This window comes from Contarinia nasturtii, unplaced genomic scaffold (assembly GCF_009176525.2).
Source record: "Contarinia nasturtii isolate CC-2019 unplaced genomic scaffold, AAFC_CNas_1.1 Cnas_scaffold_129, whole genome shotgun sequence".
In the NCBI taxonomy this organism is placed as follows: domain Eukaryota; kingdom Metazoa; phylum Arthropoda; class Insecta; order Diptera; family Cecidomyiidae; genus Contarinia; species Contarinia nasturtii.
In genome coordinates, this window is record NW_022197486.1 from 12,738,856 (window position 1) to 12,757,260 (window position 18,405).

The 18,405-nt window shown below is 33.4% G+C and overlaps 1 protein-coding gene across 1 annotated transcript; it reads right to left on the reverse strand.

The window, feature by feature from the left end:
• Positions 1–9,552: 9,552 nt before the first annotated feature.
• LOC116348788 lies at positions 9,553–10,889 on the reverse strand. Its single transcript, XM_031779907.1, has 2 exons — positions 10,786–10,889; positions 9,553–10,664 (listed from the first exon to the last, which is right to left on the reverse strand). Exons 1-2 carry the CDS (start codon positions 10,822–10,824, stop codon positions 9,795–9,797), a joined length of 909 nt encoding a protein of 302 aa, XP_031635767.1. The 5' UTR covers positions 10,825–10,889; the 3' UTR covers positions 9,553–9,794.
• Between the last annotated feature and the right edge of the window lie 7,516 nt (positions 10,890–18,405).

Consider the following 18,405-nt stretch of genomic DNA (forward strand, 5'->3'; position numbering starts at 1 on the left):
TGTGCTTTCATTTGCATTCCAATATCCTATCGTATTATTATGTTTAGTTATTTTGTATGTGTTTGTGTATTTAGATTTGTTTGAAGTCAACTTGCTCTTTTACTTTGACTTTTTCGCAACAGCGTACATTTTCGTTTGCACGGATCATGAAAGACCATGAATTGTGTGTACAAATGGAAAGGAAGAGAGAGAAAGAGAGAAAGAGACTTGAAGCATTGTGATATCGTTTTGCCTGTTTGTTCGAATGGCTCTCACTGTTGTTGACTATACCAGCAAATACCTGTATTTATGCTAAGTAGAACGCTATTGCAATTTATGTAAATTTCTTCGCTAACAAGACCCAATTCATACATCATTTTATATTTATCATACTCATTTTGGGGTGGATGAGATGGAATTGAAGGAGAGAAATATAGGACGAGGGTGAGCAAGATAATCAGACATATGGAATTGACGTGTATTTGCCGAGTGCATACATACCGTACAATTCTTGGTTTCTGGTTCTTCTGAAATATAGTGTCTGTATCATGCGTTTTATCTAACTGTGTGTATGTTTACGTGTTTGTGTGCAAAGCATTATGTGAAAATCACCATGAATAGATCGGAATACAAGGTAATATGCATTAATAATCGTATGAGATGCACATGTATACATGTATGTATGTATATATTGTGTGATTGGGTAAAAGGCTGCCCCGTTTTCGTTTTCGCTCTTCAAAGCAAATGCAACAACAACCATCATTTTTGGTTTGTGTTTCAGTCTAGGGGTTGGACACCAATTATAAAACTTTGAATCATATGAATCACATAGTGAATCAGATGATTCATGTCTATCCCCCTAGGATTCAGTGGAAACCGTTGAAAATGAGAGATAGACGCACATGTATAAATTAAGTTTAGCAATAAATTAATAAAGTGTTATGTAGCTGTAGTAGACATAACATCCAGAAACCATTCAATATATAATAATAATAATATACCGTTCGGTGTGTGTCTTTCGATATGTTTGCAATGTGCAGAAGAAAATGTTGGTCTATTGCACCTTACCGTCCATTTGGTCAAGCGTGCGTGCCATCGTTCATGGAATTTGTCGAATAATGTTTTTTTTTTTCTGTTTCCTTTGTTTTTGTATGTGACAGGAAAAGAGAAAAATAAAATGCCACGCAGACCCAAAAAATGCAATCAAACCAACAAGATATACGACAGACTGTTCATTTTACTTGCTCACCACATCTACTACCGTACAAGTATTTATCACTTCATATTACATAATTCCACATGCCTCCAACCCTTTTTCTCTATCGCTTACGCTATGTCGAAAAGGCAAGAAAATTGGACGGAAAGTTCGTTGAACAACAACATCAACAACAGTGCCTGTGAGGAGAAAGAAAAAGTTCAAAAAATATGGTTTGATCAAGGTGTATGTATGGTTGGATGGCCATTACAGTCATTTCCTCTAACAACATGAGGACGATGAGTAATTTGTTTCGAATTAAATTCTCTCTTCCGTTAATTCAGGGCCCAATGTCCGACCCAAACATCGTCAAAAAACAGATCGTAAATACATTTACATTTTCAGATATTACATCTACTGTGTTTTTTCACGATGTTGATGAATTGCTTCCTCTCTCTCTCTCTATCTCTCTCTCTCTCTCTCTATCTCTCTCTCTCTCTCTCTCTCTCTCTCTCTCTCTTAAAGCTGGCGCAATAAAAAAAGCTGTATATTTTCTAAGTGGTTTATGCAATTGATTTTAGAGCTTATGTTTTGGACGGCAAACTGGCATTTTCAAACATTTTCAATCAATGCAAGCATTCAACGCTAAAGACAGGCACAAAAACCACATTCAATGTCTAAATATCAAAAACATCGTTAAAGAGAACGAAATTTACCTGCACATCTAATAAACACCTTAAAATCAATACACTCAATCGGAAAATTTACGGTGGTAGCCTCAAATATTTCCACATCACAAGAAAACCAAAACCTAAGACTAAAATTGTTAAAATAACATTCCAACGGCGCCACCATAAAATTCACCCATCAACATGTATAAAAATGGTAATGGGAATAAAGGAAAGTTTTTGAGAAAATTTCGTTAAATAAGAGGAGTTCGGAAAATACCACTTTCAGTCAGAATCAAATGTTGCAATTAATCGATAAATCACGTAGGTCGTATTTCAACCGAACAAGGCTTCATTTTCATTTTTCAATGGCACATGAAGTTTCGTTCGATTTTACTTACATGTATGTGTATTCTACATCGGTCTTCGGGGCATATTATAGCAACCATTAAAGTTTCTATTCTTTTTGGTGCACAAAATTAAATTATTTATACAAAGGCAAGTATGTATGTGTGCAAATATTTTCAATACTCTCGTCGCTCCAAACAGGTAGAGAGAAGAACCAACTAAGAAAAAAATCAAGTTGATTGATTTTCGGGAGTTTGGAAAAACGTATTGGAATTTTTCATGCCTTCGATTTATGTTATGCGTTGATAAATTCGGTTAAGGTTGTTAAAGTAAAGAGAGAAAGCCCAGAAGATATTGCTGGAAACGAATGACCCACAGATTCTCTCTATTCGATGAATATTTGTTAAAATTTCATTTTAGTTTTCTCTACATGAGAGAATTTTTTAAAATTCATGTTTCATGTCCAATTCGAATTTGAATTTTATTCCTCTTAAAACCACAAGAAAAATGAAATAACCGATTGTGCGACACAAACTGTGTCTGTCAGTATCCATTTATTCATCTGTCATAGATGAAGTCAAGGTACTGGTACACAGAGAGATACACACACACACACACATTGGACATGGGATACACGCACTTAACGCTATATAAATATATGCACGTAGTAATAAATCATGTTTCTTAATTATAAAGGCAAAGGTCGGATCATTGTCCCAAAGCACAGATGTCAACTGTAAATGCGCGTATGTGTGTGTGTGTTTGTGTACATGAGAGGATTTCGAAAAATTTTGGCTAAAGCACCATCAGCAATGGGGCTAAAATAATAATTTGAGCACAAAGCATGATGCGTGTTTCAAAAACACATTGATTTCAGCATATTTTGCTTTTATAAGATGCGATACCAATCACGCTTTTACGCATCACATATAAACGGTATTATCTGACAACGATGGATAAAAACTTGTATTTTCGTAATTTCGTATTTGGTCTTGCATCGGTGTCACACGATGCTTGGGGCTCATCCTTTGAGTAAGCACATGCGAAAAGCGTATGGCACCAAAATTAAGCACTGTTAGCATAAATATCACTTGTCATCTCAACCGAGTAACCTTGCAACCCAAGAGCTGGAAAAGTGATGACCCAATCTTGCCATTTCAAGAGAAGGCATATGCTTAATTCGCGTGCAATAACCTAAAGAGAATGCAAGTGATAGAGAGAATATACATATCCAAAAGTTCATTCGGTAGATAATATTCGTGCCGTTTAAAATCATTGGCCTGATTTTCAATGAAATTTTCAATTTAAATCTGCTGCTGTCTCATTTAATTGCTGCTATGCACTTAAGGCTTTCACTCTGCATTGGATGCCATACATGCTATATTTGATGGGTTCCAAAAATTTATGAACCTTTTGGCAAATAACCAAACTTCTGGAGCTCGCCTCAATTTGCTAAATAGACCATCGAATCTCGTTAGTTCGAGTCCGTTTGTGTCATCAAATGATTTGTTGATTGGATTATTGAAAGATTTTTTTTTTATAAATAAGCATTCACATTTTAGTACATTAAGATTGATCATTAATTTCAATTATAATTGTATCGCTTCGAGTAAACGAAAATGATTTTTCATAAAAAATTGTCACTTTAAAGTTCTAAGAATTGTGGGACATACTATATACTGCATATATTAGATCTACACTTTTTATCATTATAAAATGATTAACTTTCAACGACAACTGGAATACAAATTCGCTGGAATACAAATGCGACAAATATAAAGAGCCAAAATAGCTGATACCTTGAGAGGATATTAATTTCAATTTGTGTTTCCCAAAACAACAACAAGAAGAAAATTTGGCCAAAAATAAAATTTCTGTGATAAAATATGAGTGTTAAAACATAAAGTGAAATAATTGAATTCGTAAACTTCTAAAAAGAATCATGTAAATAGATTTGAAGAAAAAAAGTTTCATTCGAAAAGAAAATTTTGACTCGCCACTCTTCTGATAATAATAATAATTCATCACCATCGTGTTTGTAAACATCCAGCAGCCAGAGAAAAATGTTGGAGCGATTGAAATGTGAACGCATTACTTTATTCGTTTTCTCCATCAACAAAGTGTGCGTGAAAATTAAAATTCATGTCCTAAGGCCATCGGTTGTTGAAAGCATTTTAACTTGATAATGTAGAAGAAGAGCAAAAATATATTTTGCTTACTTAGACGAAAATAATGCATGAAAGTTGACCTCTTATCCAGTCAAATCCCAAAAAAAAATCGTAAAAAATTGAAAAATCCTTGATTTTCTCCATACGGTGGCGGCAAGAGCAAAAATTCTTCACCGCTTCTCGTGCCATCTCATTTCTTAAATATACACTACTGTTCGTGTGACTTTTTGACAAATAATTGAAAATTACGGAAAATTTTCATAAAAATTCATTAAGTGCAAATGTTCATTATTTTTGTTCGCAACATGATGGCGAGATGTCGGAGCGAAAATCTAGAGACATATTTGGAAAACACAAATGGATAGAATACTGCATTTTTTCCTGGTGATTCAAAATGCCGTCACAAATTTTCACTAATTATTCGATAAATTTGCAAACGATTCGAAAAAGTTGACTTCTGAACAGTAACTGTCCGATAGTGTGGGTTCAAAAACACACAAAACACAATGGACACACATACACTTACGGATATGTTTATGCATGATTTGGATTGTATAACGTAACGGAAAAAACATGCAGAAAAGCTCATTTGACTTCCTTGTCTCATACTTCCTTTCAAAGTTTGTGCGACTCCAGCTCCCGTATGTGAGCGTGTTTATTGTACGAACAATCCGAACATTTTTTTTATCTACAATTAACAAATAAACAAATAGCCATGGATGGACATCAGAAATTTCGTTAAAATAAAATAATTACAAATGTCACCCAAAAAGTCTTTATGCGATATGAAAGAAAAGTGTGTTGAGATTAAAAAGCATGACGTTTACCACACATAAATGAAAATAAAACATAAACGAAATGATAGAGAATGCGAGTGGTCACATCAAATGAAATAGAGATGGTATAAATGATGCTAGTTATCCGTGCGTGACGATAACGATGAGCCAGATGAATGCTTTAAAAACAGAAAATGGTTATTTTTCTGACGGAACGGCAAACAAAAAAAACTTGAAAATTCAGTCGAATGGATGTGGATGTGGATGCATATACAACGTATGCGAATTTATAATCAGGCATGGGTGTCATTCTTTTTGCATCTCTATCTGTCATCATACACACAGTTCGCCCCATTCCGTTCGTTTTTGGTTTTAATTTCGTCATATGGTCTCATTTTCGGATTGTGTTAAACGATTCGTTTCCATGGATATATTCCAAGGTATATTCACAGCATAGACAGATTCTCCATTTAACTCGATTCCTTATTTGTGCTATACAAACAAAGAGAGAAACGGAGAAGAGATAGATGAATAGATAGAGAAAATGTGTGAAGAGTTTGCATTAATAGAGGTCGATGATTATACGTATAAAAATGTTCGAGCAGTATTTGTACCGCATACATTCCTAACCAAAAAAAAACGTAATACAAAATATTTATGGCTGAATGAATGTGTCATTGTAAATGTTTGTCTGTATTTAGATGTGAGACATTCGCTCTATGTCTCTGTCTTTCGCTCTCATTCTCTTACTTGCTTCATTTATTTGAGGGTGTAAATGTATCTTTTAAGCTATTTTGAAACCGATCCGGATTCCGAGATACCGATGAGAAAGATGGCTGACACACATACTTGTGGTTTGCGAATGTAAATGCATTTGAGAAGGTAAAAGGTCGAAAAAAACAAGAACTGACACATAATTTATTACAACTTAACTCCACTAAAATGGCATAATATTTATCTAACATGGGTTGATGCTGTGTTTTGGATCTGTAACGGTGTGTGTGTGTGTGTGTCGGTGAGTGTGTATGTGTGTTGATGAACGTGCGTTTTTGTGTATGTTTCCTGTCGCATTGAACAACTTGCGTATGCAAAATCACACGTGGCTACACACACATACGCACACTTAAATATCTATGCATTCAATCATCGACCACCACGTACACGCATAAGTTTCGGTTAGCTGAACCAACCACCGGAATTTTGAATAATTTAATTTCAAATTGGAATCGTTCATCTCTTATGATTGGATTTTTTTGTTCTCTCCTGTTTCTGAATTATGAAAAATTCTATTTCATTTAGGTTTTGCGTTGCTCATCATATCACATACGCTACTTCAATTCAAATTAAATGTGAATTAAAAACAATTTCAATGAAGTCGTTGTCATACACTGGTGAAAACAATTGTACACAACTCGATATGCAAACGCAAAGAAAATTCTCCAAATGTGAAAATTTAATAGAATTCCGCCCCCGATATTGCTATGCACAATTATTACATAATTCTCATTTGTTTGTATCTTACATATTTATGTAAAAATCTCTCTTTTTTCCGTTGTTTTTTCTTATCCATTATCGAAATGAAATTCTCCGCCACTTGAACTGAACTTGGAATTCAATCATTTTGAATGCTCTGTGCAAGCAGAGTTATTTTGTTTGTATTAAAACGTTTATTTGTTCGTATTCATCGACTTGCAAAATCATCCAGTTTGAAGTAATCGAATGCGTTCTCTTTTTTTACAAAAATGAAAATAAATATAAAAAAGGAAAACACATAACATATTGTGCTTCAATTGTCTACATATTCTGAATGAGTTTTCGTGTATTATGGGTACTGAGAAATAGTATTTTGAAAGAGAGTAAGAAAGAGAATGTATAGGATCAAGTGCCATCTCAAATCGGGATGTAAATTTATCATCACACACAAATTATATATTGGGTGTATGCATTAATTTCCGGATTTTTTTGGTGAAAAACAAACTTTATTTACTAACAATAAGAATGAGTACATTAACCAATGTATTGCCCATCGTTAGCTATGACTTCGGCCCATCTTCTTGGTAGCTTGTCAATTCCGCGTCGAAAGAATTCCTCATCTTTTGAGGCTATCCGCATTCATCGATCCATTTTCGCACTCCTTCAGGATTTCGAAACGATATCTCGGACAAACCCATTTGCATCGATCGAAACAAGTGGTAGTCAGAAGGAGCAAGGTCTGGAGAGTACGCAGGTTGATCAAGCCGATCCCAACCGAAGTCTTGTACTTTTTTTTAATGATGTCTGCTCGATGTGGCCTGGCATTTCATCGTGAAACACAACTTTGTCTTGTTTAGACGCTATCCGTGGCCGTTTAATCTTCAATGCATGCTCCATTTTGATTAATTGCATGCGTTAGCGTTGGGCTGTAACCGTTTCACCTGGTTTTTGCAGCTCATAATACACGACACCTTTTTGATTCCACCAAATGCACAGCATAACCTTCTGGCAATGAATGTCTCGTTTTGTTTGCGATGGTCCTGGTTGGCCTGGATCAACATACGCTCCTTTACGTTTGGGGTTGTCGTAATAGACCCACTTTTCATCGCCCGTGACAATTCGACTCAAAAAACTATGTTTTTTGTGTTCTTTGAGATGTTCTCTGCATGCTGTGATTCGTGCTTTGAGTTGATTTTCAGTCAGTTGATGTGGTACCCATTTTCCTAGCTTTCGAATCTTTCCCATGGCATGCAAACGTCAGTATTTAATTCCAATGCAAGTTCTTTTTGCGTTTGACATGCATTTTTATCGATTAATGCTGGATTCGCACAAACAAATGAAACACTTTTGACTGATTTTGACAGTATTTGAATAGGCCTTTCAAATGACGTATATGTCATTGATCTACTACAACGCACAAGCAAGTGGTGACATCTGATGTCTGAGTCCGGAAATTAATGCATACACCCAATATATAAAGTGTAAATTTATCATAAATTATATCGGTAATAATAAATATGCCAACTGGTGGTGAAATTGCAAATTACCACGGCTACTTCCAATGGAATCGGTGATCGAATTGAGGAAATACTACTATTAAAATGACCAAAACAAGTAACAGTAAAGTTCGTTATTTTCAATTTTGTGTGCGCGTGGATGGCATTTGAAGTATGTACTGCACATATGTATTTTAAATCGACAAATTTTCGGAAAAAATGAATAAATCGTAGGAAGAAAAATTGAAAACGATTCAAAATGATGAAATGAGCAAGCAAGGTTTGAGATGTAAGCTGAGCTCGATAAAAATGTGTTGATGATACGAATATGTTCAAATTTCAATTTTAATACCACATAGCCCGAAATAGGTTGATTTAAATTGGACCAGATGGCTTGAATGTTAATTGTTCGCTTTACGGCCGTATTGCAGAAATGTCAGTGTGCATTTTCAGTTGTCATGATATTTTCCCAACAAATTGACAATCAAAATGGGAGTTGAACTATGTGTGCAAATTGTGTTGAACGAAATAGCACCAATTATTAACGCGTCCAAATTGTATCACATTAATAAACACATCAACAAAACAGAAATCTACAATTAAATTCATAAACCTGCTGAATAATTACGAGAATATAGTACATTGAGTAAGCGCACTCTCTCTAACTCTCACGGCGGCTATTATGGTTTTGCGTTAGAGTGTTTGGTTTTAATGAAACTTCTATGGGGAATCGATGTACCAGAAATGCTTTAAAATGTCGATGCCACAAGTCATCATTTTGTTTAAGCTGCAAACTTTTTTCTATTATGCAGTTCTCTCATGCGTTTCTCTCATTTCATTTTCATGATGTGCTGAATACACATAATAAATAATCGAAATTTGTTTTTCTTCCCATTGTTTGTATCACATTTGTGTTCCGAGCATTCACCTTACATTCAATATGCACAATGCCAAAATTTAGTGGTGCAATAAAGAAATCAATACATTACGCAATCGCTAATAATAGCAAATTCATATTGGTGTTTGAACTGAATGAACAATAATCAGATACAACAGCTGAATCCATTGTATTCACTGTATTTAACGACACTGACCGGTTGGAAAATAACCGTAACATCGATTAAAAGCAGAAAATTATTTTAAAACGTTTCTACGACCAAAGCGTATAAATTGTATGCCAATTAGAAAGATATCACACGTTACAGTCATACACGATTATTGTACACACATTTATTACATTTGGAGCATTTTGTGTCTGTAATGGACAAATTATTTGTATCAATTTCAATAGAAGCAACGATCTACGTGTCTCTAGACGTACTCACTTTCAGAAGTATTAAATTGTGCAAAAGGTCCATTTTTATGACCGCAACAACTCACTGATAGCAATCCATCATATGAATATAAAATTGAAAAGTTAAAACTAATTACAACTTAAAACGCAAATGCTTTAGATATATCAGTGAATTTAATTATTTTTTTGTAGGATTTTTTTGTCATCTTTGCAATGTTTAAAAATACAATGTTATTATTTGGTTTAATTATTGAATGTGGGTGTATCATAAGCCGTTTTGGAAAATAAATATCATGGGTCATTATTTTATATGTATACATAATAAAATAAGCAATATATCAACGATCTATCCAACCTATGTCCAAGTGAATATAAATATAAAGATGCTAATACAAACTTATTCTTCATCATCTTTGTCTTCGGACTCGGCTTCAGGGTTTAAATAATTAACTATAGCATCAAGGTGCTTCTTGACGATGTCATAGTGTTTACGGTATTGTTTTTCGTTTGAGTCTTTCATTTGGCTGAAAGCAATATCCTTATTTTTCCATTCGAGACCTTTATCAAGTTTGTCTAGAATACTTTTTTTGGCTGTTGCGCTTATTTTCTCGATTTCCTTATTTTTAAAAACCTTATGATCATAGATTGCTTTTCTAGCTTGTCCACACAAATTGTAGATACCAGATTGTATAGAAAAGTAGCAATTGGCCATTCTTGGGAACATTTTATCGAGGAATTTCTTTTCTGCTGCCTTCACGAAACGCTCGTATGTTTTGAATTCGTCATGAATGGCGATGAGCTTTTTATGCAATGAAGCGAATCCCTTCAAATCTTTATTCTCAAGATCAGCGTTATTAACAGCATCTTGAATGGCTGTCAAAATACTTTCCTCATCACCTCTTTCGCCACGGTGACTGGCGTATGCTTCTTTTAGATCGTTTTCAAAGCCCTCTTGTACGCCTACAACTTCTTCCATTTTTGAAAGCACTTCATCCAAGATAGTTTGGAAACCATCTTGATGTTTTTTCTCTTCAGCTGACAATGCTCTGAGTTCATTTAGATCTTCGACTGGAATATATGGAGCCATAGTCCATGTATTGTCAACCGTTTCCTGCATCATTTCCAATCTTTGGTTAATAAGATTCACTTCTACCTGGACTTTTTTTGATGCAATTAGAGCTTTTCTCTCTTCAGCATCAGCTTTTTTCTGCGCTTTTTGCTCCGCTTTTTCTTCTTTGCTCAATTTACCGGCGCTCAGGGCATTCACCTGAAAACAAAAAGAAGAAATTAGTAAATTTGAATTAAATTTTCTTATTCATTCTGAAAAATATGCACTAAAATGTGGATAAAGAGAAATACAAATTAAACAATATTGAAATTGTGATTACCATTATGGCAATACAGAACACAACTGCGAACAGTTTCATTGTAATTTTATTTTTCTTGATTTTGACAAGGGAAGACGTGAAATGAAATGTGTCTTTTGCCACAATTAATGGGTCTTATATACACGATTTGCTGCAACAATTTGAATATTTATGGCGTTGTTTAGAAAATTCTATTATACATAATAATATTTATTCATTTCATTTTTTATATTGACGTAAAACGTATATGAAATGAATTTTTAATCGAAAACACATTCAATGAATAACAAATATAATATACCTATTATATTATTTATAACGAATAATAAAACGAATTAAGTAAGCATCTGGTTCAGTCTGCTTGTCGAAATTCCAAGTACAATCAAGAGGTTATATGCGTTCAATTGTACGGTATGCTTGAGAAGTATATCAATTTATATTACTAAATTACATAAATAACATTTGTTTTGTTAAAACTAAGGTGTTTTTGCAATTAATATGCAATGTGTATATTGAATTGGAAATGATCGTCTTCAAATTAGTTGCATTATAAATTGGCTGTAATTAATGACTTTGAAGAAAAATCGTTTTTTGCCACATCTAGTTTACGTATTGTTTCCTCGGTAAAAAAAAAATAATAAGGCAAAAAATATTTACATTTCAACAGTCAAACATTTCATACAATTCCACTTGACGCAATAACGCTTTTGGATTCTTGCATATTTTATTGTGATAAACTCAATTGTTCAAATGCCAAAGTGTTGTTGAGATGATTGCTGTTTGCGACAAAAATTAAGATTGCATAATGAAATTAGCTGTAAATGATTGATTCGAATGTATCTTCTAATATTTTTTAGTATTCTAATGCATTTTACATGGATGATGTTAATGCTTTTCTAGTAATCTCTAGTAAAACAGCTCTTCTTATACAACATGCATATGATAAAAGTTGTAGTATTCTCTAGTTTGACCAATTTTAAGTTGGTGTCTAAGCTTTGGATCTATCTCATTTTTTCAGAGAACTTATGGTAGATGAGACTTTTTTGTAAATGGTCAACCTTTGGCATATTTCAAAAAATTACCATTTTTCATTCATTGCTGAGATGAGGATTGGTATTTTTATATACTACTGTATTTAAGTTCAAAAGGAGCTGTATTATTTCTACTTTTTTTAAAAATCTTTATGATCAATCAAAAACAATGGGCATTATACACAGTGAAAAATATTTGAGTAAGGTTACTCTGATGTTCGGAGTTAGTAAAACGTCTACACCTCAAAATGAGTTAAAAGAGTATGATTTACACCGGTATTTTGGTAACATGCGTAAGTCGCTTGATGAAAACAACACAATTTAGAGAAATTGTTCCAAAACAAATAAAATGTAGTGGCAACGATTGAAAACAGAAGCAAAAGACTTGCAAACAATTCTTTGCGCATACATTTCTTAAAACAAAACAAGAAAAAAAGAATAATAGTGAGATCTCAAGAGCAATATTATCACTTTCATACACTGTTTATCATAATATACCTAATACATTTATACATTTTTAATATTCATTTTTTATTATTTAGTTGCTTGATGTTTTTGATTATAATTCATATCCAACCGGTGAAGCCTATGAAGACTCTTCATAAACAGAATGCGTAATCCCCTCATTTATGCCATCTTGTTTTCCATAGTTGAACTCAATTTTGTTGCACTGCATTAAATCGAAAAAGAGAAAAAACAACAACAACAATAGCATGCCCGTGTGGAAAAAAAGTGACTGATTGACTGGTTAGCTGAAATCGACTGAAATTCAATTTTGTTAACTGAAGTCGTCTACCCAGTTGACTTTAGTTATCTATGTATCTCATTTGAATCGGATGACTAATTTGGGACGTTTTTGTTTATACTCAACTGCGATTGAAATTGAATTAAGTTATATTTTTCTTTACTAGAATTGACTGAAAAATCAGACAAATCAACTTAAAACAACTCATTTTCAGTTGGCTTTAACCAAAAACGTCCCAAATTGGTTAACTGACTAGTCTGTCAGTAATTTTCCACAAGAGTGGCTACATAGATCTGTTGTTCAGTGAGATACGTATAACAATGGAATGAAAGAATGAAGAGAGCGTATATGTGTATGTATGTATGCATCAGCACAGATGTACAGCTCTGTGTGGCCATACTAGTGTTGTTGTTTTCTCTCCTCTTTTTCGTTTCAATACGACTGATCTAAATCAAGTTCACTGACATAAATAGAGATGGCGCGGGTAAAAAGTTCCCGAATATTTCAATTTGAAAAATAATTTGAACGCACTCACAGAAGGCGTCAATTGTAATATTTGTGAACTCTGGTAGTAATTTACTAAATTACCACCATTACAATGTGCGGCATGGTGATTTTTGTATGTATTGTATTTGCTTTGCTGTGACAGCGCTGTACAGTATTACTACCAACACTGCGTTGAGCGATAGTAATATTGCTCAGCAAAGCAAATACAATACATACAAAAATGACCATGCCACACATTGTAATGGTGGTAATTTAGTAAATCACCACCAGAGTTCACTCTTCAATTCCTTGTACGGCAACAGTATGAAAAACATAACACTTTTGATGCTTTCTTACCGAATATTAAAATTGCTGAACGCTTCTGTTTGCCTAGTTTTTGGCTCACACAAATGAAGATGCACATTTTTATTTCAATATAAACTGACTATACAAATAAATTACAAAAGACCTTTGCCCAATTTATAATTTTGAAATACACTATTCATAGCGCCACATTTACATTTAACAAGATTTGACACTGGTCTTTGAAAATTTTGTATTTGTTATAAAATTATTGAAATTTGAAATTTCATTTTTGAATAAGTAAGTTATATTATTTGTGAGGCACTTTCGAGAACCGAATGAAACTTTGTTTTTCAATTTGAGCGAGGTTCTAGTCACTTGTTTTTGCTGTTTCGCATCCAATTTTATTATATTTTAATAACCCAATTTGAACTAGTTTTATCCTTAAATTAATCAACGTTATGATTTTTCTCTTTGTTTTCAAATTCGCAGTCAAGATTTTTATCGCCTTGAATTTTAATTATTTAATTTCTCTAATTAATTATTTCTATTGTACGAACGCAACCAAATAGTTTCTTGCAAATGAAAAACGGTGAATTTCTTTAATTTAATTCCTCAATGTTATTATATTATGTTTTACGTCCATTAAAGCGTTTTGTCTTGTGTTTGAAAACGTGTTACAGTTTTCATTTGCGTCATCGCCGAAAAAATTATAATGAATTAGCAAATATTGAATGTAACATTTAAAATTTCAAACAATGAATTGCGAAAACCACCTGTTGTAATATTTTTTTGAATTTTAGATGCGATAACAAATTTTTGTGAATTTTACAATGTGAAATGATCTCACCATCATAAAAATGATGTAAATGGAGCATTACACAAGCAGAAAATATGAAAATATTGACACATTTTACAAAACGATTTTGCGGTTTTCGAATGTAGAATAAAGGAACGAAATCGATTTAATTCAAAATTTTGGAGACTTACTAACTAACAACAAAACTGTTCATCATCATCAAGTCCAGTGTCTAAAATGACCACGAAATAGCTTTTTTCTTGAATCGAAACGAGAATTTCGATGTTCTTCATATTACATTCTTCTTTATTACTGAACATCATATAATGTAAATTATGTACATGTAAAACAATTTGACGTCTTGTTACATTTTATCCAAGATTCTATGACTAGCAAATAGTCTTATACACGAAAAGGTTAGAAAAAACATTATAAAACTGATGAAACAGAAACTAATAATGAATTTCACTGAAAACAATGATGAATTCACTTTTAAAATGTATACAGCCAAAACTGCGGATTAATTATTCCATGTAGAAAATTTTTAAGATTTGAGTCATCAAAGATTATACGTGCGGTACTCTTATGCTTACTTCTAGAATTTTAATAAAAACTGGAAATTGCTGCAATTGATGTTTGTATAATGCGGAAATCTCTCAAATTTCATCATTTCCCTGTGCAATGTATCTTGGCTAATCGTCATTTTCAGTGGCAAATATTTTACATTCAAAATTTGGCGAGGATTTCTCATGTCTACAATAGAACAATAAGAGGAAAATCTCACGCTTAACGAATGAAATCAACAAAAATAGAACGAAAAACAATAACGTCAACAAAATACGAATGGTCTTGTTCAAATACAAAATGAATACGGTAGTTGTTGAAAAACGCAATGCAAACGTCAAGTTATGTGAGAAAATCGCCATCATTAAAGTTTGTATGCACATTAAATTTGTTTCGTTGCCAAAGTAAACAATTGCTGATGACTACACAAGTTTTCGTTGCTTGCCACACTTCATGCTCTATCTCTCTATCTCTCTTGTGCTTGTATATTGGTTTGTGGCATTTCCGCTGTTGTTGTTACATGATGTTTGACTTTAAGCTCTCTTACTGGATGTATGCTGCTGTTGTCGATTTGTTGACGCTTTGTAGCCGTCAACATCGTCATTCGTGTCATTTTGAGTTGAACCTTAGTCTATTCTCTTCTAGAGACACTCTCTGTGTATCAAAATGCAGTGTCAATCAAATATCATTTTACATAAACCACACGTGCATTTAGTAGCATTGCATCGTATGCCAATGGCTATATCTTTTGCTTTCGCGCGTACTCCATTGTTTGATTTCATGGCATGTGTACTGTAGACACTCGCCTACAATCATCGTTCATCTTTCATCGTTGCATATCGTATGCAGTAAGGATTATTCTTTTGTGTTTGCATGGCCCAGTGCAACGGTACGGTCTATGATATGTAATTCATCTAATACGACTGACTGTTTGTCAGTTCTCAGTTGTGTCATATGATTTTTTATTTTCGACTACGAATAAATAGAAACGACAAACATCAATAATGGAAAAATTGTCGGTGCTATGTAAGCTAAACCATAAGCGTAAGCAAACAAAAAATAAGAGAAATGCATCTCTTACAAATATCATCAAGTGCAAATATAAAGAGCAAAATGAGGTCTGAATGTGAAGCGACAAAAGGCGCACACTACCCAGGGGGCCAAAGTACCCGGTTGGACTCAAACTTTACAGAATTCTAGTGATTAATTAGTGAAAATTTGTGATGCAATTTTTAGAATTTGTTACTCACCACCCATATAAATCATTTGCGGAGTAATTTGGACGATGGCGGGACTGTGCGGAGTTTGGCGGAGATGACATACAAACTCTGTGTGTGTGTGAGGATAACAACACTTCTATGTGATTTTCGTTTGGACAAAATAAATCTATGAATAGCAAAGAATGCTGTTGCACTCTTATACACAGCATTTGCATACTATCTCCGCCGAGCTCCGCACAGTCCCGCCATCGACAAAATTACTCCGCAAATGAGTTATATGGGCAGAAAAAAACTTACAGGCCTAAATTTGAAAAAGCCCATTCATCAAAAAGTCTATAAATAAAATTTTGAAAAATTCGAAACAAAACAAAAATTCAAAAAATTAATGATGCAGTATTTTAGTGATTAATTTGTGATTTCCAAAAATGTCTTGAAAATTTCGATACGTCATCTGGCGAACATTTTTAGAACAAAAAGGACTTGGATATAAATGTGAATTTGATTGATTTCATCCATAGGACTTCAAAATAAATGTGAATTTGATTAATTTTATCCATAGGACTTGGATATAAATGTGAATTTGATTGATTTTATCTATAGGACTTGGATATAAATGTGAATTTGATTGATTTTATCCATAGGACTTCGAAATAAATGTGAATAAGTTTGATTTTTACCATAGGACTTCGATATAAATGTGAATAAGTTTGATTTTAACCATAGGACTTCGATATAAATGTGAATTTGATTGATTTTATCCATAGGACTTCGAAATAAATGTGAATTTAAAATCAATCGGCTCACTGTCATTACCCCCACGGATGGCAACTTCATCCGTATCCGTACGGATGCGGATATATATTTTTTCCGTATCCGTTAAACCAAGCTTGCGAATACAGATGAATTGTATGTCCGTGGCATGTGTAACCGTGAAAAGTTCTTAAAACATCCGTCGCTATTTCTGTATTCACGGATAAAATATTTATCCGTATCCGTGAACAATTTTTTATTACTTTTATTCAACGTAAGTTTTGATGTTGTTCCAATTTTATTTTCCGCACACATTATAAAATTATAATCAGCTGATTCAGCTTACAATTTTGAAATGCACAAAATTCATTTTTCAATGTGTTTTGGCCTCAGAAATTTAAGAACAACGGTTTTGTGGTACGCAGTTGTTTTTTCATATTCATTTAAATCTGCCAGAACATTTTATTCGTTCATTGAATGTCAGCTCACCTGAAAAATGTCAAACGGACATCAAATGTATCCGCCTATACACCGGCGGCGCTCTTTACAGTTCGCGAATATATATTATTCAATGGTTTTGGAGTAAAATTCATATGTTACGAGAACCGAACCGATCCAATCCTATCCTATGCGATCCGTTAAATTTCATTCAACATCGTTTTTTAGTATGAAAATCGAAAAATTGAGATTTCTGTCACCTACAGTGACACACTCTGTTGACCTTTTTGGGAGGCACAAATTGGTTACTAAAAGATGGCATCATTTATTTGGATCTACGTATTCGCTTTGCAAAATTTCATTCAACTTCGACTTTTAATGTGAAAATCGAAAAATTGACATTTCTATCCCAATGAGTGTGTCACAAATTTAAATTGTGACATTTTTGAGAATCACAAATTGGTCACTAAATCTGTGTAGAAGAATTTTTATAATTACGGTTGTTTTTACAGAAAGCCTTTTCGAAATTTCGATAATAATTCTTTTTTGGGCAATATTCACTTTTTCGTTCTAAAAATGTCCGCCAGATGTCGTATCGAAATTTTCAAGACATTTTTGGAAATCACAAATTAATCACTAAAATACTGCATCATTAATTTTTTGAAATTTTGTTTTGTTTCGAATTTTTCGAAATTTTATTTATAGACTTTTTGATGAATAGGCTTTTTCAAATTAAGGCCTGTAACTTTTTTTCTGGTGAGTCACAAATTCTAAAAATTGCGTCACAAATTTTCACTAATTAATCACTAAAATTCTGTGAAGTTTGAGTCCAATTGGGTACTTTGAACCCCTGGGTAGTGTGCGCCGCGACAAAAAGGTAAAGTGGCACCCACAGCATTCTGTTGGAAACAAAGGATGTGCGCAGACATTATAAAGAGATACTTTCAGCCAGATGAATCAGCTCAGCCAGATATCGTCAGGAGCTGAAATGGAGTGAAAACAATAAAAGTGATTGTTATAGTGATTATAGCAATGTAAGTGTAATTATAACCATAACAATCACTTCTATTGTTTCCACTCAATTTCAGCTGCTGACGATATCTGGCTGAGCTGATTCATCTGGTTGAAAATATCTCATTATAATGTCTGGATGTGCGGAGTGAATTTGATACAAAAAATCCCAGTACTGAATAATTTGAGTGGCAGTTAAAAATGCATAAATACAGAGTGCGAGATATCAAGTATGATAATTTAAAATGAAATATAGATGGTGCGTTGACGGCAACGACCTATGAAATATGTATT